This window comes from Sus scrofa, chromosome 1 (genome assembly GCF_054392235.1).
Source record: "Sus scrofa isolate SSC_HxYL_T2T_F1_AM1 chromosome 1, Sscrofa_HxYL_maternal_Yorkshire_Landrace_v2.0, whole genome shotgun sequence".
Taxonomy (NCBI): domain Eukaryota; kingdom Metazoa; phylum Chordata; class Mammalia; order Artiodactyla; family Suidae; genus Sus; species Sus scrofa.
Window position 1 is genome coordinate 288,435,012 of NC_139383.1, and position 21,590 is coordinate 288,456,601.

The window sequence follows — 21,590 nt, forward strand, 5'->3', positions numbered from 1 at the left end:
GAGAGCTGGGTGGGCCAGGGACTCTGCATTTCTAACAAGCTGGCAGAGAACAGTTTGAGAGCCACTGGACCAGGGGACGGATGGAGGGGGAAAACCATGAGCTCCGGAGGCCAAGCCCTGGGCCTGAACTGTGACCTGTCCTCCCACGGGCCACAGGCCACGGGCCCCTGGGCAAGGCCACTTCTCTCTGAGCCCCAGCCTCCCCCTCTATGAAATGGGGCTGAGACCATAGCGCCGCGGCGGCTGAAAGGGCACAGAGGCCTGCGGGGTGAGGGCGGGCACACAGCTGGCCACACCCTCCACCATGCTGCCTTCCAGAGACGCCAGGGTGACTGGGCACCGGGGGCCCAAGCCCCGTGGGGGGTGGGAAGCCCTGGGGGCCTCACCGCGTGATGCTGGTAACAAACCCGGCCCCCTTCCTGCCACCGAGCGCTGCCGGCCCAGCAGGGGAAGGAGGGGGCGCGCCCAGCGTCTCAGACTCGGGAGGGCCGAGGACTCTGCATTTCTAACATTTCCTGGCCTAAGGGGCAGCAGGACAGGCCAACCCTGGGGAGGGAGCTGTGACCTGCATCCTTGGACAGCGAGGGCAGTGACTGGCAGGCAGCCCTCCAGTGAGCGGCAACTGCTACCTTAGAGGCCCAGCCAGGTGCCTTCCCGGAGGCCTGAGAGCCAGCAAGGCCCTGGGTCCTGGGCCCCGGTCTCCGACCAGGGCATGGCTTGGAACAATGCCCACCCTTGCCCGTTCCTCCAGGCCTGGCAGGCTCTCGGGGGGAGGGGACGCCGTGCCGGTGGGAGTGTCCCAGAGGCGCCCTGGCCCTGTCCTTCTAGGCCTGGGCTCACAGGTCCTTCTTGCTGGTCGTCCAGCAGCAGGACACACAGCTGTAGGGCGTCCACCGTGGAGCCTGGGGCACAGGAACGAACCTCTGGAAAATTCTCCCCTCTCCCTCCTCAGTCTAGAGGACCCGCCCGCCGGGACGCCACGTCCAGCCCAATGCTGACCCCTACTGGTGGCAATGAGTCAGATTCCGCAAGAGGTGGCAGGCTGGTGTGGGGCGAGGGGGTGGGAGGGTCTCCTCTGGGGCTGGAGGGGCTTGTGACTTTGTGCCAGGTCAACAGCTGGAAGCCCAGACCTGGGGTCTGCATTGACCCCAGAGGCTGGGGCGCCCGCCTGGGAGGCCCTGTGTCGACTCCTGGCGCCACTGGCTCCCTGACCCGTCTCCATCCTCTGCTTTAATCTCTGGGCACCACAGCCTCCAGTGGGCCCCGGGGGCCCCAACCTGGGCATCGAGCCCAGGGCAGACCCGGCGCAGCGGGTGGTGGGATCCCCAGCCTGGCTCCAGGGTGGGCTCTGGCCAATGACAGGCGATCAAGGCCAGCCCCCAGGAGTCCACCCACGGGCCTGGCCCCCTCTGGGGCCCCCTTGCCCCCAGTTCTGAGCAGTCAGGCCTGGAGGCCCAGGGGACCTGTGGCCCACAGGCGAGAGGGCCGCCTGGGGAGGGGCTGCTCGGGGGGCAAGGAGGCAGCCCAGGCCCTTGGGTCCCGGGATACAGAGGTGAGGGGGCTGGGGGGGTCTGAGAACCTCCGGGTGTGCGGTGCAGGGAAGGAGGTGGGGGACCAGGAGGGCACTGGGGGCCGGGAGGAAGCGTGGGCAGGGGCGTGCCAGCCGGACAGGCAGGCGATGGGGCGGCGGGGTCCGTGCAGGAGGCGGCGGGGCGTGTTTCTGAATCTGGAAGGTGGAGGCCGCAGCTGCTCAACCAAGGCCGGATACTGACCTGCAGCAGCTCCCCTGTGCTGACCACCTTCGGAGCCCCTGCTGGACAGAAGCTGCCCAGGACTGGGGGCTGTGACAGGGGCTGGGCCGGGGCAGGAAGAACGCCCCCTCTCCGAGAGGGGCTGGGGGCACAGAGCAGGGACACTGGCTGTGGGGTGGGGAACGAGCTAGAGGACAGAGAGGACAGGAAGGGACAGCAGTGGACGGCGGGGCGGCCAGCCGAGACGCTGGGGGACTGCGCTGAGGGCGGGAACAGAAGGTCCCCAGGAAGCTGCTGGCTCTGGGTGGTGGCTGCTCAGGCCATATCCCAGGACCAGTCTGCACTGGCCAGGTGGACGGGGGGCTGCCGAGGCCCCCCAGTGTCCCAGCCCCAGCCCGGTCATCTGTCTGTAACTGGACCACGCAAGGGACCTGTGTGAAGGGACCCGAGAGAAGGCCACAGCCAGCGCTGGAGACAGAAGTCACGAGAAGGTGAAGGGACTACGGGGGAGGGACGCAGATGGAGGGACGGCGGTGTCCTTGACCCCTGGACATGACCAGCCTGCCGCTCACACTGGGGGGCATGGCCGACAACGTCCCCGCACGACAGCGTCCCCACACGGTCCACCACGCACGGCCCGCCCGAGGTGTCCGAGGCCAGCACCTCTCCCTGGACCGGTGAGGAGCTGTGTCACTGCCCTGCCTGGCCTGGCTGCCCTCAGGTCCTGGCCTAGGGCAGCACAGGCGGTGCCCTGGGGACACAGGGTCGCTTGAGGGCGGCGCCAGGCTTACCTCCCTGGAAAGGGGCCGAGGGCCTGGAAGGAAGCCGTGTTTCTCGCCAGCCTCTTGCCGAGGTCCAAACGTCCGTCCTCCAGGAAACCTCCGGAGAGACCAGGACGTCACCTCCCCCGCGGCGGGAGGGAGGAGCTGCTGGCCATGGGGACTGAGGGAGGGTGGCACTGCCCCACAGCAGGAGGGACCCGCTCCGCTGGCTCACCCATCTTTGGGAGGCAGGGCGGGGGGTGGGGGCACATAAGCCTCAGGACCAGGTCCCTCCTCCCCCCGCCAGGACAGCTGCTGTGGCATTGCCACTGTACCCCGCTTTCAGGAGACGGGAGAAAGCAGGGTTCCCCTAGTCACCAAAGGGCAGGCGGTCCTTGGCGGCTCCGTGCGGGCCCTACCTCGGGGCTGGCTGGCGTGGTGGCCCCTGGGGCTCGCGCTCTGCTGCAGCTCCCAGTCGGGGCTCCGGGGCAGCGTCTCGCCGTCCAGGAAGCAGCGGGGGGAGAGCAGAGGCCTGGCCTGCATGCCCGCCCAGTCCCAGGGCGCCCCTCGGGCCACGGTGGGCACCAAGGCTCCGGGGCAGGCTGGCGTGCCGGAGCTCCAGGGCGGCGGGTCCAGGCCCGGGTCCCCCGGGGTGTCTGTGGCCTCGGACTCGCGCAGCTTGTCGGTCAGGGTGTCGATCCGCTGCTGCAGGATGTTGGCTGTGGTCTCCAGGGCCTGCAGCTGGGCCTGCTTGCAGCTGAGGCGCAGGGGGCCCGGCAGGCCCAGGCGCTCCGACTCCTCGGGGTCCAGGTAGATGCACGGCCCCGGGCGCGGGTAGTGCGCGGCCAGGTCCGTGAGCCGCAGGGGGCCCGGGGAGGAGGCAGACATCAGCAGGGGGGCACCCTCCCAGCCGTCTTGGGAGCCTCCCGTCTCTAGGATCTTGGCGGGGCTCAAGGCTCTGTTCAAACACAGGCAGAAGCTGCGGGGAGAGAGGACGAGGGTCGGTCTTAGGGCGCCCGTGTGCAGAGTACACACGGCACCACTCCCAGCCAGACGGGTGTCTGCTCACCGTGACTGTTTATTTATTTATTTATTTTTGTCTTTTTAGGGCCACATCTGCAGCATATGGAAGTTCCCAGGTCAGGGGTTGAATGAGAGCTACAGCTGCCGGCCTCCACCACAGCCACAGCAACGCTGGATCCTCAACCCACTGAGCGAGCCCAGGGGTCGAACCCGCATGCTCGTGGATGCTAGTCAGGTTTGTTAACCGCTGAGCCACGATGGGAACCCCTCACCACGTCTGTTTATGACCGTGGGGATTGTGGTGTGTCCGTATGACAGACGGCGCATGGCTTTTAAAGGGACTGAGGACAACTGGCAATGATTTCTTGGCTTCGGCACCAAAAGCACTGATAACCAAAGAAAAACTAGATAAATGGGGCTACTTCTAAAATTTAACAACTTCTGTGCATCAAGACAGTCAGGGAGTTCCCATGGTGGCAGAGTGGTTAACGAATTTGACCAGGAACCATGAGGCTGCGGGTTCGATCCCTGGCCTTGCTCAGTGGGTTAAGCATCTGGCATTGCTGTGAGCTGTGGTGTAGGTCACAGATGCAGCTCGGATCCCGTGTTGCTGTGGCTCTGGCGTAGGCTGGTGGCTACAGCTCCGACTGGAACCCTAGCCTGGGAACCTCCATATGCTGCGGGTGCGGCCCTAGAAAAGGCAAAAAGACAAAAAAGACAAAAAAATAAAACAAAATAAAAGGCAATGCTGACACAGGCTGCAACGTGGAAGGACATTATGCTGAGTGAAATGAGCCAGGCACAACAGGACAAATCCTGTAGGACTCCACTGGAATGAGTTCCCTAGAGGAAACAGATTCACGGAGACGGGAAGTAGATGGCGGGGCCCGGGGCCGGGGAAGGGACGGGGGTGGGGGGGGTGGGGGGAGTGTTTAATGGGGACGGAGCTTCAGTTTGGGAAGACGTCCTTCAGTCTGGAAAGGACGGTGGGGATGGTTGCTCAACAGTGTGACTGCGCTTAATCCCACTGAACTGAGTGCTTAAAACAGGATTGTAAATTTCATATCACATGTATTTTACCACATTTTTTTTTCTTTTTTTGTCTTTTAGGGCTGCACCTGCAGCATATGGAGGTTCCCAGGCTAGGGTTTGAATAGGAGCTACAGCTGCCGGCCTCCACCACAGCCACAGCAACACGGGATCCAAGCTGCATCTGCGACTTACACCCCAGCTCACAGCAGTGCCAGATCCTTAACCCACGGAGCGAGGCCAGGGATCGAACCTGCGTCCTCATGGGTTCGAGTCAGATTCATTTTCCACTGAGCCTCGACGGGAACTCCTACCACAAATTTTTAAGTAAGAAAGAAAAAGGACACGATGACGCAAGACTAAGGACCCGCAGCCTCCTCCCCACCCATGGTGATGAGCCCCCAGGATGGTGTGCAGCAGGAGGGGCTGCCCTCGGGGGTGTGAGCGGTTTCTCGGTCCTGGTGCAGGTTACACTCGTGCTGGGTGGGAAGGTCACTGAGCTGCACCTGGGACCCGGGTCCTTGTCTGGATGGTCCCAGATGTCAACTTTAAAAAGTTCTGAAGGAAAATGCAGACCCCTGGGTGGCCCCACGGACCTGGAATCTCGGGGAATGGCCGCGAATGTGCACTCTGAAGGCAGATGACACAAAAGGGAGCCAGAGAGAAACTTCCAGGAGGCAGGAGTGGAGAAGCGTGTCCATCCCACCTCAGTGGTGGGTGGGAGGGCTGGAGGGGCTGCAAAGAGGGGTGGGTGCTGAGCACGGAGGGGTTCACCCCCAAGCCCCCTCCTGGAACACGGGCTGCCAAGGATGCAGCAGGAGCCAGGTGCAGAGCGAGCCCAGGGCAGGAGGCACCTTGCTGGCACCCCGTCCCGAGCCGCTGGGCCGGCTCCCCGCTCTGGCCACAAGCAGGTCCTGCTCAGGGAGCCTGGCTCCTTGTCACACTGCCCTCCCTCCTTCATCAGGCAGGTGACCAGGAAGCAGCTGGTACTGGCCCGAAGCCCATGGGGCATCCCCTGAGCCCGTGCCCAAGGAGGGGAGGAACCGGGAAGGCCAGCAAAGTGGGGGAAGGTCTCCCACTCTGGACTTCGAGATGCTGCAGCGGGAGGGGGCCTTCGGACAGCGGTCCAGAGGAGACGAAAATACAGGGCGGTGAAGGAGCTCCCGCTGTGGCTCACAGTAATGAACTCGACCAGCATCCACGAGGACGAGGGTTCGCGCCCTGGCCCTGCTCAGGGGGGGGAAGGATCCCGCGTTGCTGGGGCTGTGGTGCAGGCCGGCAGCTGCCGCTCTGAGCCTGGGAACCTCCATATGCCAGGGGTGCGGCCCCAAATAAATACATAGCAGTGAAAATGAAGCAAAAACAAAAGCAAGGGGAAAAAAGTAAGAAAACCCGTGTCGGCAAAAGGACAGGAGGAAACTGGATTCCTTCTGCACTGCTGGTGAGAATGCAAAATGGTGTGGCTGCTGCAGAGAAGAGCCGGCAGCTCTCCACAAGTTAAAGAGAGGGACCACACAACCCGGCCCTTCCGGCCCTGGGTCCGGGCACAAGGCACGGAAACACGCTGAGACATTTCTCTCACGGCAGCACCATGCGCGGCGGCCACAGGGGGAAAGAGCCCACGGGTCCCTCCGCTGACGCCGGGATAAGCAGCTGTGGGCGATGGGACGACGGCATATTACTCAGCCAGGAAAGGAAGTCCTGACACAGGCTGCGACGCGGGTGAGCCCAGGAAACACACGCAGGGCAAGAAGCCAGGTGCAAAGGCCCAGGCTTAGGACTCCATGGATTCGAGACATCACAATTGGCGGATCCACAGAGACGGAGCACAGCCCGGGGACAGCTCGGGGCTCGGGGGAGGGAGGGAGTGACTGCTAATGGGGATGGGCCTTCCTTTTGGGGGATGAAAGGTTCTGGAACGACAACAGGGGAGTGGCTGCACAATAATGTGCTAAACTGCTAGGTTGTCTGCTTTTTTTTTTTTTTTTTTTAGAGCCGCACCTGTGGTGTACGGAGGTTTCCAGGCTAGGGGTCTAATCGGAGCTGTAGCCGCCGGCCTACACCACAGCCACAGCAGCTCTGGATCCAAGCCACACCTCTGACCTACACCACAGCTCACAGCAATGCCAGATCCTTAACCCACTGAGCGAGGCCAGGGATCGAACCCACATCCTCATGGATCCTAGTCGGGTTCGTTAACCCCTGAGCCACGAAAGGAATTCCAAAGCTGTCTGCTTTAAAAAGGCTACCTTGGGAGTTCCCTGGTGACTCAGTGGGTTAAGGATCCAGCATTGTCACTGATGTGGCTCAGGTCACTGTTGTGGAGCAGGTTCAATCCCTGGCCCAGGAACTTTTGCATGCCACAGGCACAGCTGAAAAGATAAAATTTAAAAAAGGGGGGGGGTGGCAGTTCCCTTGTGGCTCAGCAGGTTAAGGATCCAGTGTGGCTGCAGCTGTGGCACAGGTTCAACCCCTGGCCTAGGAACTTCCACCTGCTGCGAATGCAGCCAAAAAAACAACAACAACAAGGCGATATGAGTCTCACTTCAGCGAAGACAAGTCCAGCTGCACCCAGGGCTGCGCAGCTCTGGGCCAGGGAGCCCACCCCAGGAAGTGCAGCCCCGCCCTGCACACCCACCTGCCTGGGGCCTCCTGGTCCCCCAGCACCATGCCAGAAGTCACCTTGCTCCACTCCAGCACGGGTGCGCCCGGGCTCCCCGGGGCTTCCAGGCCCTAAAGTGGAGGAACGCACCATCAGAGCCCCAGCCCCGTCTCAACCCTGGAGCTGCCTCGGCCTCCACGGGGGTCTCAGGCTGGACCCCTCAGGGCCTCTCCACTGCAGCAGAGACAGAGGTGACGGGATCCCTGCAGAGTCCGTGACAGCCGGCGGGCAGGCATCTCGGACCCAGGGGAGCTGGGGGGCTGAGCGGGCAGGTGTCACGTACCCTGGACTGTGCCGAATGCGGGACAAAGGTCACGATGCCGGGGGTCGTCTGGGAGACCACGGGGATGGCTTTGCTCAGGACAGCCTCCTTCTGCTTCCGGTACATGTCCTGCCGCCGCTGCTGCTTCCTCGGCTCCTGTGAGCGCTCGGCCGAGGCCTTCTTCTCCAGGGCCTCCCGCCGCCAGCCCACCGTCCTCTGGCGCAGGGACTCAGGGCTGCACGGGGGGCCCAGGGGTCCCCGGGGCTTCGGGCAGGGTGGCGGCCGCCGCGGCTCACTCCGAAGGGCACCCCGGCTGGGCCTCAGCCAGGCGAGCTCGGTGCCCGAGGCAGACAGCAGGGAACCTCTGTCCCTGCACAGGGGGCTGGGCCCCTGCAGGAAGGAGGCACTCTGGGGCCGCCAGCAGGGAGGGCTCCATGGCCTTCGGGCAGGGCCCTCCCCGTCTTGGCAAGCAGTCCAAGCCCTCTGCGGACCGGAGGCCTGCCCGGCCGAGGCGCTCCAGGGCCGCTGCAGGAAGGGGCCGAGTCTTTCAGGGGGGCTCCCGGGCCTCTGCAAGGAGGGGTCCAGTCCTGGGGCCGCCCACGTCCTCTGCGGACTGGAGGCCTGCCTGGGTGAGGCGCTCCAGGGCCGCTGAGGGAAGGAGCTCAGCCTTTCAGGGGGGCTCCCGGGCTTCTGCGGGGAGGGGTCCAGTCCTTGGGCCACCCAGGCCCTCTGCGGACAGATGTCCCGCCTGGCCGAGGAGCTCCACCGCGGGGCCGTGGGGAGGCTGCCAGCCCTCTCTGAGGAGGCAGCCACCCCCTCCGTCGTGGTCCGGGGGCTCTTCCAGAAGGCGCCTCGCACATCCGGGGGACTCCGGGGGCCCGGCCGCCTCCTTCCCGCCAGGTCCCGCAGCTCCAGCCCTCGCCGAGGGTGGCGGTCCCGGGCCAGCTCCAGCCCCACCTGGATTTGCTGGCGGAGGTCTCGCAGGATGGCCATGGCAGCCTGGATGTTCACGGACTGATCACAGGAAGCCGCGGGGGGCGCGGTGGCAGACACCTGCGGGTCACTGCAGACAGAGGCCGGGCTGGGCACCTGGGGTTGGACCGGGGAGCTCTCCCCGGCTGCGGCCTTCTTGCTGTGTCCTGTAAAGACAGGCAGTCACGGGGGTGGCAGGAGCTGCCGCAGGACTCTGAGAGGAGCAGAGCCAGCCCCCCCACCCCACCCCAAGAGGCCCCCTCTTGGCTCTGCATTCGTCAGCCCCCTGAAGACCTCTGGGGCAGGTGCCACGTCCGGGTGACTCGAGGCTGTGCCTGGGCACCTGGCACCGAGGCACTCTCTCTGAAGGTGGGGACAACCAAGTGGGAGTGGGTGACAGACCTCTGCTGGGAGCAGCTGGGGCCCCTGTCCTGCGAAAGTCGGGAAAGCCCAGTGGCTGTGCCCTGCCTGCGGGAGTGAAAGGCGCCTATCAAGGTCAGACGTCCTCTTCCTAGGCTTTTAAACATAGCGACTCCCCAAAGCCCCTGTCTGGTGGCGGGTCGCTGGGAAAGACGTGCCATGCCCGCAATCCAATGTCACTGCTTCCCGGGCATCTCTCCCTCCGTGCCCACCCTCCAGATGCCACGCAGAGCAGAGCAGCGCTGAGGCGGAGGCTCAAGGTACCTAATTGTGCGGCGGGGGGCCGGTGTCTCGAGGGCGCCTTGCTCTGGAGCCTGGGGAGGACCGGCGGGGGCCCAAGCAACGCCCTCACCAGTGCTCGTCCTTTTCTCCAGGCGTAAACACCAACCAACTCAGAATCTTAAAGAGAAAATACACACACACACACACACACAGCCCGGTGCCCAGGCCCTCTGAGTGCTGGCCCAGACGGAAGGAAGGGTGGCGGCTCCATGCAGGCCCAGAAGACCAATCCACGCGCTCCCGGAGGGGATGGGCTGAAAGCTTTTGTGTCCAGGCCACTCTGGACAGCCACTGGCCAGCAAGAGGCAGGGCTGAGTCACAGGACGACCTTGAAATGTGACCTGATTTCTCTGACCCTCGGGGGTAATAAAACACTCTCCCTACGGATTTGCCTGTAAAACATTCAACACAGGCCCCGGGCACACGGCACACACGAGGTACAGGCTGGCCAGTGACACCGAGTTACCAGGACACAGGGGCAGGGCTCACACGGAGCGAGGGGAAAAGTTATGGCTGATCATTTGCCCTGAACCAGAGGAAATTAGTTTGTTTTCAAATGGTGAGACTCTGCGGAAACAGGCGACGGGGAACCCAGGAAGACGCCCAGCCCGGCAGGGTGAGGGGTCCCCGAGAGTGTGGAAACCAAAGCCACTGGACCCAAACATGAACGAGATTTCTTTAACCTAATAAAAATCCTTTATCAAGGTTTTACTTCATAATTCCAAGTGACATCACCGAGTGCCAAGAACAGTCCCATCATCATTGCAAAGCCACCCACAAGGGCACTGGCAGAGGCAGGAAGTGGCGCCAGCCTTGAGCGCATGCGCGCACTCACAAGCACACACGGCACCTCCCCCCCGGGGACCAGCACCCTGGAAACAAGATTACCCAGCCCAAGACTACCCAGAAATACCCGTGGAGAGGGCATTTCTGCCAAAAAAAGGTGTCTTGTAGTAGAGCCCATCCAACTAGCACGCCCTGCCCCCTGGACCCGGCACCCCGCTCAGGCCAGTCCGCAGACTCGGCCACAGGCCTGAAGGCGCGGCTCCAGAGAGGGGAAGGGCCACGCGGAACCACGCCCCGAGGCCACGCCGCCGGAAGCCCGAGGGCCGCCGCGTTGGCCACGCCCCCGAAGCCCCGCCCCTTGGGGGCCGCCCTCCAGGCCACGCCCCTCCCGAGGCTCGGTCCTCCTTCCCGGGACCCAGGGAACACGGAGGCTGAGCGCTTGTCCTCCGGAGCCCCAGACCAGGGTTTAAAGCCCCGCTCTTTGGATCACTAGCCGTGGGCCTTGGGCGGTGGCCGCTTCCCCGTGCCTTCGTTTCCCGTAAGCACTTCCCCTACAAGGCCACGCAGATGAGACAGCAAGGAGGCCACTCTCACGACGGTAGTTACCGCCAAGGGTCAGGATTCGGCCCTCCAGGGCGGAGTCCGGGACTGCCCACTGGCCACGTGTGAGCTTGGCGTGGGAGCTGTGAGGCTGGGCTCCAGCGGGCGTCCTGTGTGTCCTGGTCCCCCGCCGCTGCTGCACCGCGCAAACGAGGCCATGCGGGGAGCCTACCGCTGGGAGGGGGCTGTCTGCCGGCCAGGCCCCTCTCGGCGCCCCCACCCACAGGCCCCTCCATCACTGGCTTCCCCATCAGCCCGCCAGAGGGGTCCAGGTCAATAAATGGGTCCTGATGGGGACATTTTTTTCTTCCGCGGAGCAGTTTAATGGCAATTAATTTTTTTACGAGAGGATTTTTAATCTGTGGAAATGGATGAAGCCCCCAGGTGCCCTGTCAAAGTTCCAGGGCCGACCTAATCTATGATAAAAAATGCAAAGCGAGGTGCTGTAATCTGAAATTGAATACCGGGCTTCATTTTCCTTGGGCCCGGATGGATGAATATTTTATAACTATTGTGATTTAATTTTTTGTTAACTACAGCAAATTTCTAATTCATCCAATTCCCAAGTCCTGTAGCTCTGACCTCTGACCCCAAACTCATCTCTCCTTAGCCCAGCTGTGACTTCGTCACTGACAGAAACTAATGGTCAACGCCGTCAGGGTGACACGGCGTTTACCGTGATGAATGCAGCCCGTGGCAAGCCCTTTTGACCCCGTGTCAAGCAGAAGGCAGGTCATTTTTCAAATGAGCCATTAAAATAAAACAAACCCAAAGGCCGAGGGAGGTGGGAAGGCATGATGGGGAAAATTGTTCTATTTTATGCCTTTTCAGTGGCCTTCCGGAACCTTCTCCGTGTCTCCCAGCATCCCTTACTCTCCGGTTCCAGGGGAGCATTTCCCTACAGGTCCCCACCTGGCTCAGGGCCCACCTTCAGCCTGATGCCCAGCCGGAACCCCGGACCCGCCGACAGCAGAGGGGACGATGTGGGCAGACCCACCCGGCCCACTCCTGTCCGGGACTGTGACCTCACGCCCTGGGAAAGCAAGACACAGAGATACCCAGGAGGGGCCGCAAGCCCAGCCTGCTACCCGGAGACGGGGGGCCCCGCAGAGCCGACCTCGGCCCCAGCGGGTGGGTTCGCCCCGCCTGGGTGCTCTTGCTAGTGTCCCGAGGGCCATGGTACAGTGGGCCCAGGGTCCAGGCCCCAAGGGTGGGCCTTGAGAGGGTGCCCAGGCCTGGTCCCGGGTACACACAGCCGGGCTTCTCCTGTGGGAAGCACAGACCTGGCGCCAGACGGGTCAGAGCCCTGCCCTGCTCACCTGTGCGGCCCTGGGCCAGCTCTGAGCCTCAGTCTCCTCATCTGCAGAGCGGGAGCAAGCCGGCCTGCCCCGAGGAGAGCTGTGAGGTTGACGCGGGCTACTGTCGCTCTAGCGCAGGGCATGCCTGGAGACTGGCTGAGCGAGGCCACTCCAACCCCGGCCCAGAACGTTCCAAAGGAAAGCCCCAGAGGAAGCCTGCCTCCTGCCGTTTCCCACACGCCCACATCCTGCCTGTTCACCCCACAGGCTCCATGAACCAACCCAGGCTGGGCAGCTGGGTCTTGGCTGGAGGCCAACACCCCACCCAGCCCTCGAGGGAGAGACGCCTGAATTAGGAGTTCCCCTGACACTGGTCCAGCACCACCTCCGAACTGACCGCTCCTGGTCGTGGACATACAACGCGTCCCCAAGGGTGAGCAGGGGATCGCTAGGTACTCAGGGGAGGCAGGAGTCCCTGCCTGGGGTCAGAGTCCCAAACCAGGCTTCTGGGCACTCATCCATCAGCCACACTTCCTGCCGCCGGAGCCAGCGAAACGGCCACAGCTCATCAAGTGATGAGAAAGCCGTCTGTCCACCTGTACCCCGCGTGCCGTCCGGGCCCTGCCTGCCTTTCCGAGGCACAACCAGCGCTGTGCCAGCCATCCCGACTCCAGAAACACGCCACATGCCCGTGTCCTCAGCCTGGACCACAACCTCCTGTCCCCAGGCCCTGCCAGCCCCCAGCGGGCCAACCCTACCTGTGTCTTTGGCAGTTCTCCTCGGGGGAGGCGGCTTGGGGGCCTTCTCGCTTTTGCAAGAACGACTTTTCCTGCTTTTCGGGTTTTCCCATGGAACTTCAGAGGAGACAGGAAGGAAGGGAGAGAAGGTTGAGTAGCAGCACAACACGTGGGATCCACCCGCTCGCCAGGCACCTCACCGTCCCCTCGCCACCTTCTGGGTGGGACCAGTCCTGGGGACCCGCTGCAGGGCTGGCCTTTCCCCTCCTCGCCCTCCCTCATAGCCTTGGCTGCGCACAAAGCCCGAGAGTCCCTGAGCTCAGAATGGCCTCCATCTCTGCCTCTGGCACCAGGCTCGGGGCCGGACCACAGCACTTGTGTTTGTTGAGTGAATATGTGATCAACAAGTGAACCCATGGCAGGGCAGCTGTCCAGACAGAACATCGCAGGGAGAGGAGGAGTGAGGGCTGGACCCAGAGGGGCCTTCGCACAGGCGGATCCACCCCTGGCTGGACAGGTGGAAGCAGGGGCTCCTGAGTGGGAGGCTGTCCAAGGCCACAGCAGGCACAGAGGCCACTGCGGGAGCCTGTCCCTGCTCCCTTTGGCCTCATTTGTCTCTGTCCACCACTGAGTGGGGGCCGTGTCTGTGAAGCACCAAAAAGCCAACAAGCCAATGCGTGTGTGAGCGCTGAGCCTAGCCCGCTGTGTCCCCACGGGCCGGGGAGCGTGGGAAAAGTCTGGCCTGAAGGCTCTGGGCCTCCGCAGTGCAGCACAGGTCCTAGCCTCAGCCTGTCCCTCTGTCCCTCTGTCCCTTCGTCCTCCCATCTCAGCACCCGACCCTGCTGGCAGGGGGGTCCTCACAAAAGGACAGGATTCCACTCATATGAAATTCCCTAGGGCAGTTGAACCCGCAGAAACAGAAAGTAACTTTGCACTTAAACACGGTTAAAACGGCAAACTTCATTGTTATATGTATTTCACTACAAATAAAAAAAAAAAGACTGAGGCCCTGCCCCATACTTGGCTTCCAGAGGGTTCTAAAACTGGGAGGAACTGGTGATGGATGATGCTGGGCCCTGAGGTCCCCAAGTGACCAGTGACCGAGTGCTGATTTTGGCTGATGGGCCTCGGTGTGTGGGGGAGGGGAGGCCGAGCAGCTGGACCAGCTGAAGCCATCGGGGTCCCTGGGGCGGAAGAGGAGGGAGGCAGGGCATTCGCCGGGAGTCACAGCGGGAATGGGGATGGGACGGGCGCCCCAGTCCTGTCGGGAGCTTCTGGGACCCACCGGAGGCCAGAGCCGAGAGGAGAAGCTCTGACCCTCGGAACCCGCCCCAGGCTGCACTTGGCTCGCACACCTGCCCAGGACGGCCTGGAAACGCTCTGTGGCCCCGCCCTCGTGGGGCCAACGTTCTCTGCGTCCCGGCCACCACAGCCCCTCTGGGAGAGGGGGCGGCTGTGCCCTGAGCTTCCAACTCTCACCTCGTTCTTCCCCAACAGCCCCGTGGAAAACCCTGGGGACACCCTGAAAGCCTGGGGCGGGAGTGAGGGAGTCAGCCCAAATTTAGTGGCCGCTGGGCCCCTGGACCCTTCCTCACCCGTCTGAAATCTGCCCGCCCACTGCCAACCCGTCCACATCTCCAGGGCACGCAAGGCCATTTGTGCAACACATAGGCAAGGAGGCCTCCTGCAGCAGGACAATGAGCCCAGGAGCTGCCGGGACCTGAAGGGCCTCAAGCCTGGCCTGTGGCTGGCAGGTGACCAGGCAGGAAAGGCGTCGCCTACCAGGGCAGGAGGTCTCGGCAAGGAGACACTCCTGCCCGGCCCCCGCCCTTAGAGCCCCAGCCTCCCCTGCAGAGCCCACCTGGACTCCTCCCCTGCTGGTCAGACTTGGGGCTTCAGAGCACGACAGGCTGGGTCCAGATCCCCACCGGGCCCCTTGGTGGCTGGGGTCCCCTCTGACCCTCAGTGTCCTCCTCTAGGAACAGGGACCATAAGAAAGCCAGCCACCCAGGATGAGAGAGGAGCTGTCTGCAGCGTCCTGGCACCAGAACCCTGTCGCCCGTGCTCTGGCCTGGGTGTCCACCTGGGGTGCCAGGATGGCTGGCCACGGACCACTCACCTGAGGGCTGGCGCCGAGAGACCCTGGAGTGCTCACGCCCCTGGCTGGGGGTTGCCTTGTCTTCGACTCCACTTTCGGACTCACTCTGGATGCCTGAGCCTGGAGCAGAGTGACAAGAAGGGACGTCGTGAGAGGGGCCAGTCCGTGAAGAAATTTCCAGGGAACCGTCCCCATTTGGCAGCCGCTCAAGAGCCTTTAAACACTGCCTTTGATGGAGGCCCAGGCCTGAGGGTGCCGCGAGCGGGCCAATTGGACCGGCACCAGAGCTCAGCCGTGGAGCAGGCTGGCAGCTCTCCAAACGGAACGGGTGCTAACATCTGCTGGCAGCTGCTTCACCAGTGGTGCTGGGTAAGGAGTGTCACCCCCGAGATGTTGGGACCTCGTGGCACAGGCCATGTGTGTGGAGTCCCACGTTCACAAAGAAAGGTCATGCTTTATCTTTATTTATCTATGTATGTATGGCTTTCTAGGGCTGCACCCACGGCATGTGCCTGGAGGTTTCCAGGCTAAGGGTCTAGTGAGAGCTGTCGGCTTCCACCATAGCCACAGCCACGCCAGATCCAAGCCCTGTCTGCAACCTACACCACAGCTCACGGCAACGCCAGATCCTTAACCTGCTGAGTGAGACCAGGGATCGAACCTGCAACCTCGTGGAAGCTAGTCAGGTTCGTCAACCGCTGGGCCATGACGGGAACTCCAGAACCGCTCAGTCCTTTACATTGCCACCCTCGCCCTGCCCTGGGCCCCTGCCCTGGGGCTGGAAACACTTGCCTTGTCTCTGGGGACCTTCAAAATCCTCCGCAGGCTTTTCGGGTTGTTTCTGACCTGAGTCCCACACACCTGGCCAGCTTCCCCGCCTCCAGCCCCTTCCCCAAGGCTGCAGCCTCCAGGCCCTGGGGACCAGTCCCTTCCGTACCTTCTGCACGCCCTCTGGCTGCCTTGTACCAGCCCTTCCATCCACCATCCCTCCTGCTTCCTTGCACCAGCCCTCCTCCATCTCTGAGGATGACTCAATTCTTCCTGGTGCTTTTTGTTTGTTTGTTTGTTTGTTTTGTCTTTTTGCCATTTCTTGGGCTGCTCTCGCAGCATATCAGGATTCCCAGGCTAGGGGTCTAATCGGAGCTATAGCGGCTGACCTATGCAGAGCCACAGCAATGCAGGATCTGAGCCATGTCTGCAACCTACACCACAGCTCACGGCAACGCCGGATCATTAACCCGCTGAGCAAGGGCAGGGATCGAACCCGCAGCCTCATGGTTCCTAGTCGGATTCATTAACCACTGCGCCACGACGGGAACTCCTCTTCCTGGTGCTTAAACGCAACTCACACGCATCCCCCGGGAGGACTTGATCCCCACTTGGCTCCCCAGGCTCTGAGACCCTCTCGGGTCCAAGGGGCACATTGCACCAGCCTCCCCAGGTGGCTACCAGCCCAGACAGGGCAGCCTCCATGCCCAGCACTGCTGGCTGCAGTGGTCCCATCTCTCCCACCCCCCCATCCCACTCCCGTCCCTCTCCGGGGATAGCGGCCGCTGACCTGGGAATGCCAGGGCTGGAGGGGGCTTGGCTGGCTTTCGGGCTTTCCTCCGGGCGGCTGGCGTGGGGGTTTTGTAGAGGTGCGAGGCACTGGAGGGTGTTGAGGTGCCCAGGGAGGCGCAGCTGGCCTGCCGCCTCGCCTGCGCCCGGATCTTGCCCCTCAGCTGCTCCAGCCGTGGACTGCTCTCCCTGGGCCGCCGTGAGGGCCCCAGCACCTGGGGGGTCCTCTCCTTCCAGGGCCCACGGGGAAATGTGCCTGACTCGTGGCCTCCCGAGGAGCCAGAGAGGCGGCCCGATGACACTGAGCTGTCCCCATCCTTGGGCTCCTCGTCCGCTGACCACACCGGATGGCTGCAGGCGTTCCTTGGGGGGCCGGGCTCCTCGAGGTAGTCAGACCAGGCCCCTTGGGGAGGTCCCCGCAGGGCGCCTACCTCCTGGGAGGGCTGGGGCCACCTCAGGGCAGACATGACCTCATTCTCAGTCGCAGGTGGACGGAGCCAGTCTTCCCTGGGGAGAAAGAGGCAGACACAGCCTGTGGGGTGCGGAGAGAAGGCGGTGCTGAGCAAAAGGTGTCACCCTGCGCCCTCGCTGTCCGCAGCCCCTTCCCGCTTCCCAGTTTGCCGTCTTGGGCTGAGAAAGGCGTGAGGGACCAATAATAACGCCCCCCACAGCGGCAGTGCTGTGATGTTCACGCTTGAATCCCAACCACATACCCTCGAGGTGGGCAGCCCAGGCACCCGGTGTGCAGGCTGGGGAGATGGCCCACAGCAGAGCCCTGGCCCAGGCCCTGGCTCCCCACCCCAGCTCCCCGCAGTGCCTGCCCCGTGTGCTGACACACGCTCCTCGGTTGGCACATTCCTTGGACTTGGTCTTGGCCTTCTGGACGGCCCGGCTCCCTGGGGCCCCAAGGGAGAGGGGCTCTGCCTCTGGCTCTCTCTGGGGGGGCGGGGCTGGGTCATTTCCTCCTGGCAGCCTCCCCATGACCAAGATTTCTGTGGCAGCAGGGCTGAGAGGGGGCAGAGCCAGTGCGCCCCCATCATACCTGCCCTGGGTCAGATGGTGCTTCGTAGGCCGGCCCCGTGGCCTGCAGCCCGGCGTCCATCCCCACTCAAGGCGAGCTGGCGGCTGCCTGGCTGCAGGTGCTGGCCTGCCCTGGTCCCTGGGCCCATGGTGGAACCCCTCAGGATGGTCATGGACACTGGGTGGCACAGTGGGCTGCCAGACCTTGGGCTGGCAGAAGCCCTTCCCCTGGGCTGCCTCTCAGCAGGGGGTGAGAATTCTGGGTGGCCTCGTGACAGCATAATAACCACGTGTCACTCAGCGACAGGGGCTGGGGCCTTCAGCTCCTGCTGCGGCTCCAGGCAGCGCCCCCACTGTCATCCTCCCAGGGCACCCGGACCAGCAGCTGGCACACCTGGTGCGTGAGCTGGCCAGGGCAGGGGTCAGGCTCTGTCGGGGCCAGGGTGGGGATGATATGAGAGGCTGGGGACAGGGGTGAGCAGGGGTGAGCGTGGGGCTCATTTCAGTTCCAGGTGGGGTCAGCCTGGGGGTCCAGGCCCCAGACAGGGGAGCTAGTCTGGGGCGCGTCCCCAGAAGCTGGACGAGGGGCCAAGGGCTCCGGCCCAGCCACTTTGGCTTCCTGGGGCCGGTCAGGGGACATGGGGGCCACCTCTCTAGGCCCCCACCCTGGCGCATGCTCAGTGCATGCCCTGGACCAGGAATGGGAGAGGCCTGAGCCCCTGGGGCCCCCGGCCCTGTGCTCCAGGAGGGCTCCCCAACCCAGCCGACGCCAGCCAGCTTCCCATCACCTGCCGGACCGCTCGGGCGGGGCAATGCGGTGGGGCGGACGCGGGCTCTGCAGGCGGCTGGCCCTGGTCTCAGCATGGTCCCCAGGAGGAGTGCTGGCTCAGATCCCAGCTCCGCCCTAGCCGCAGTGTCACCTTGGGCGACCAGAGCCCCACCCCTCCCTGCCTCTGGTATTGTGAGCCTCCGGTGAGTTCACTCCCGCAGGAGGGCGCTGCGGAGCGGCCAGCATTCAAAGCAGTCGTGGAGTGGCTGACCGAGTTGGCTGGGAACACCTATTAGTTTCAGGAATTGCCCTCAAGGCACTTCATCCCAAACCACCCTAGAGAAAAAAACAAGACCCCCTAATCCTAGGCCGGCTCGGAGAACAGAAGGCCGTCCTCGAGGGTCCTTCTAAAGGACCCATCCTGGGGAACCAGGGACGCCCGGAGACACTGCCGTCTGTGCAGGGCGCAGGGTGGGCCTCTGGTCACTGTGGCCACATCCCACATTTAATGGCCAGCGAGAGGGTATCGCTCAGGACAGACCCTGCCTGGAATGAGAGCTGTCACCTCCTCCACTCCACGCAGCCTCCCCTGCCGTCAGGACCAGGGAAGGGCAGGCAGAGAGCCAGCCGGACCCCAAATCCAGCCTCCCCGCCCCGGGCCCTCAAACGCCGCCCCAGGTGGCCTGGACAGATGACATACCTCTTGGCCAGGACCCCCGGCAGGCAGCACCACGGCCACCACCCAACTCTGCCACGTCCACCTGGCCCGGGGGCCGCCCTGCCCAGGCTCGCTCGCTCCACGGGGACAGGGCCCCGCAAGGCTCAGATGGAGCAGGTCCCCCCCGACCCCCTGTGTTCCTTTAGGACATCTGCAGGAAGGCGGGCTCTTTCAGGGGGGGTGGAGGCAGATGGTGCTCCTGCCATGTGCCGGGGACTCATGCGGCCTGCCGACGGCCTCTGCTCCTCTGCTGGTGGCAGGTCTTGGGACATGGCCGCCAGCTCGGGGTGGGGGTGGAGGCAGCATGAGGAATGGCCATGGGGTCCGCCACGCAGCCCCTAGCTGAGAGCTTGCCCAAAGACAGCTCTGCCTCCCTCGTACCCAAAGAGTGCCCGCACCTGGCAGAATCCCGCTGTGGCCTCGACAAGAATGGAGGCCCCTCCCCACGGCCCCGCAGAAGGACCCAGCTTCGCTGGGGCAGCAGGTCCTACAGCCAACCAAAGGTCTGGCTGCCTCCCCGCCACCTCCAGGCCCTCCCGCCCCCCCCCCATTATGTGGGGTCCCTCCCCGGGCAGAGGGAAAGGGCCCTCCTGAGTGGAACGGACCCCGAGCGGCCCCCGGCGGTCAGCAGAGACCAGCTTCTCCAGGAAGAAGCCGAGCCGCAAATATCAGGCGGCTGCTTGTCTAAACCCTCTTCTGGCAATAAAAGCAAAACCCTGAAACCCAGTGCGGGGCGAACTTGGAAAAACCCAACAGCCTCGGTCGCCCTGTGAGTTGTGACAAAGCCCCAGAACCCCCTTCCTGTGCACCCCCACCCCGCCTGGCTGCTGCGGCCCCTGCCAGACACGTTCCCAGCCCGGAGACGCAGGCCGCTCCGATCCTGCGCCTGTCACCCCTGCCCTGCAGCAGCTCACTGGCCCCCCGAGGGGGCGGCCGCCGGGCTTTGCGCTGAGCTGGTGGCCTCAAGCAGCCCCGTAGGGGCCCCTGGGGGCGTGCTGATCCAGCTCAGCTGTCCTGCCACAGTCCTCTGGGGCAAGTTCAGGCCCATCCCAGGGGCCCCACAGCAGTCTCCAGTCTCATGTCCTGGCCCCGCAGGGTCGGAAGCCGGGCACGGGGCCTTCACAGCTGGCCACACCTCAGATAGGCTGTGCCCCTGAGTCCCCGGGGCTTCTGGGTCAGGAGGGGCTGGTGCCAAGAGCAAACCAGCAGCCCCGTGGCCCCCTGCCCTGTACGTGGTGGACAGAGTGGTGAAGAGCCCCAAGTCCACAAGTGCCCACTGGTGACCTCAGGCAGGTGGCCCAGTGTACGCACATCCATAAAGTGGGAGCAATGTCAGTCCCCACTTGGTGGCGTGCCCGCGAGGGTCAGAAGACACCAGCACTCAGTGCCCCCTCCCCCCCAGGATGGGCACAGACCGAGCAAGGACAGCTGGGTACCGCTGTCCCCACCCCAGCCCAGGTCCCCAGTCATGCCCGGTTCTGCGACACACCTGCACAGTGAGGCCAGAGAGTGGTGACCCACCAGGGCAGTGGTTTCTGTCCCTCGCTGCACCAGGGCTGCCCCTGGCCAGGGGCTGGGTGTGCCTGGCTGGCTGGCAGGGTGGGGAGGGGCTTCCTCCTGGAAGCTGGCCCTGGCTCAGCCCCAATCAGCGCCCTGTTTACTTCTCCCCGCCTCGGCCCTGGGACAAGCGGGCCCTGAGCAAGCCTGAGCAGGCTCAGGGACAGTTAGACCGCCACGCCCACAGCCCCTGGGGGCCCAGGGTCAGAGACCACAGAGGAGGCGGCAGTGCCAGCAGCGGCCACAGGCCTGGACGTTGGCATGGCAGCCAACAGCCCCCTGCCAGACCCAGCCCTGGAGAAGCAGCAGTCCCTGCAAGGGACACGCCCACACTGGCTCTGCCCTGATGAGTTTCCAGTTGAACAGGCCCAGAAGCCACCAGGTGGGGCTGGAGGCCGGCAGAAGCCCTCCCGAGGCTGGCCCAGGCTCGGGGCACATGTGGGGAGGGAACATGCCCACGACAAGGCACCTGGGTCTCTGCGCCCTGCAGCTGGAAACACACAAATCCCACATACACCATACACAGACACACACACCACACACACACCACACAGACAGACACACACACACACCACACAGATACACACACACACACACATACCACACACAGACAACACACGCTACACACACACAGACAACACGTACGCAATATATATACATAGCACACACACACACTACACATAGACACACACACACACACAGACGGATACCATGGAGACACACTACACACGTACTCACAGCATGCACACAACGCACACAGGCCCAGTGGGTTCCCCAGGTGACCTGGGGCTGTCACCTTGCCCACGGTCACACAACACAGACCAGAGACCTGCCTTCTGCACCGCTGCCCCCAAACCAGGAGCACCCAGAGCAGTGACGCAGCCGCAGGGCCGGTGGCCCTGGGCAAGGAGCCAGTGGATGACACACCCAGGCTGGCTTTGCCCCCAGGAGCTCCCAGGACCTCAGCGGGAGTCCCCCGCCCCCAGGAAGACCCTTCCCAAGGGCCGCAGGGCTGAGGAAGGGTGGCAGCTGCACAGCCAAGTCCACGGAAGAAGGGAGGGCTAAGACCCCCCCCCCCGAAGCCTGCCTGCACCCCCACCCCACCCACCGGCCCCTCCCTGGCCCCCAGGCGCCTGGGGCAAGCGGGCCAGGACTCGGCCCCCAGTACTCACCAGCTCGCCACCTCCAGGCCTCCCTGACTGTGGGAGGGTGCCAGGCAGCAGCCAAGGCCCCCAGGCCAGCAGCAGAGAGCAGGGAGGGACCTGAATGCCCAGGCCTCCAGGTCTAT

At 63.8% G+C, this 21,590-nt stretch overlaps 1 protein-coding gene across 32 annotated transcripts in view; it reads right to left on the reverse strand.

Annotated features, from left to right (window-relative positions):
• Positions 1–21,590, reverse strand: part of CCDC187 (coiled-coil domain containing 187) — a 48,405-nt gene extending 26,815 nt beyond the window's left edge. For 9 of the 32 annotated variants that reach the window (XR_014842501.1, XM_085019915.1, XM_085019881.1 and 6 more), the window contains exons 1-10: positions 21,475–21,590; positions 16,240–16,745; positions 14,703–14,801; positions 12,605–12,700; positions 9,145–9,279; positions 8,863–8,928; positions 7,510–8,627; positions 7,203–7,297; positions 2,932–3,491; positions 2,543–2,630 (exon numbers count right to left, since the gene is read on the reverse strand). Coding sequence is in view for 28 of the 32 variants with exons in the window: in XM_085019915.1 (XP_084876041.1) it covers positions 2,543–2,630; positions 2,932–3,491; positions 7,203–7,297; positions 7,510–8,627; positions 8,863–8,928; positions 9,145–9,279; positions 12,605–12,700; positions 14,703–14,801; positions 16,240–16,705 (2,723 nt within the window). In the remaining 4 variants the exon portion in view is untranslated. Of the gene's footprint in view, positions 1–2,542; positions 2,631–2,931; positions 3,492–7,202; positions 7,298–7,509; positions 8,628–8,862; positions 8,929–9,144; positions 9,280–11,867; positions 12,006–12,604; positions 12,701–14,702; positions 14,802–16,239; positions 16,771–17,280; positions 17,511–20,234; positions 20,468–21,474 lie in introns of those variants that run through there. The other 23 variants (XM_085019844.1, XM_085019947.1, XM_085019900.1 and 20 more) reach the window with 19 other exon arrangements.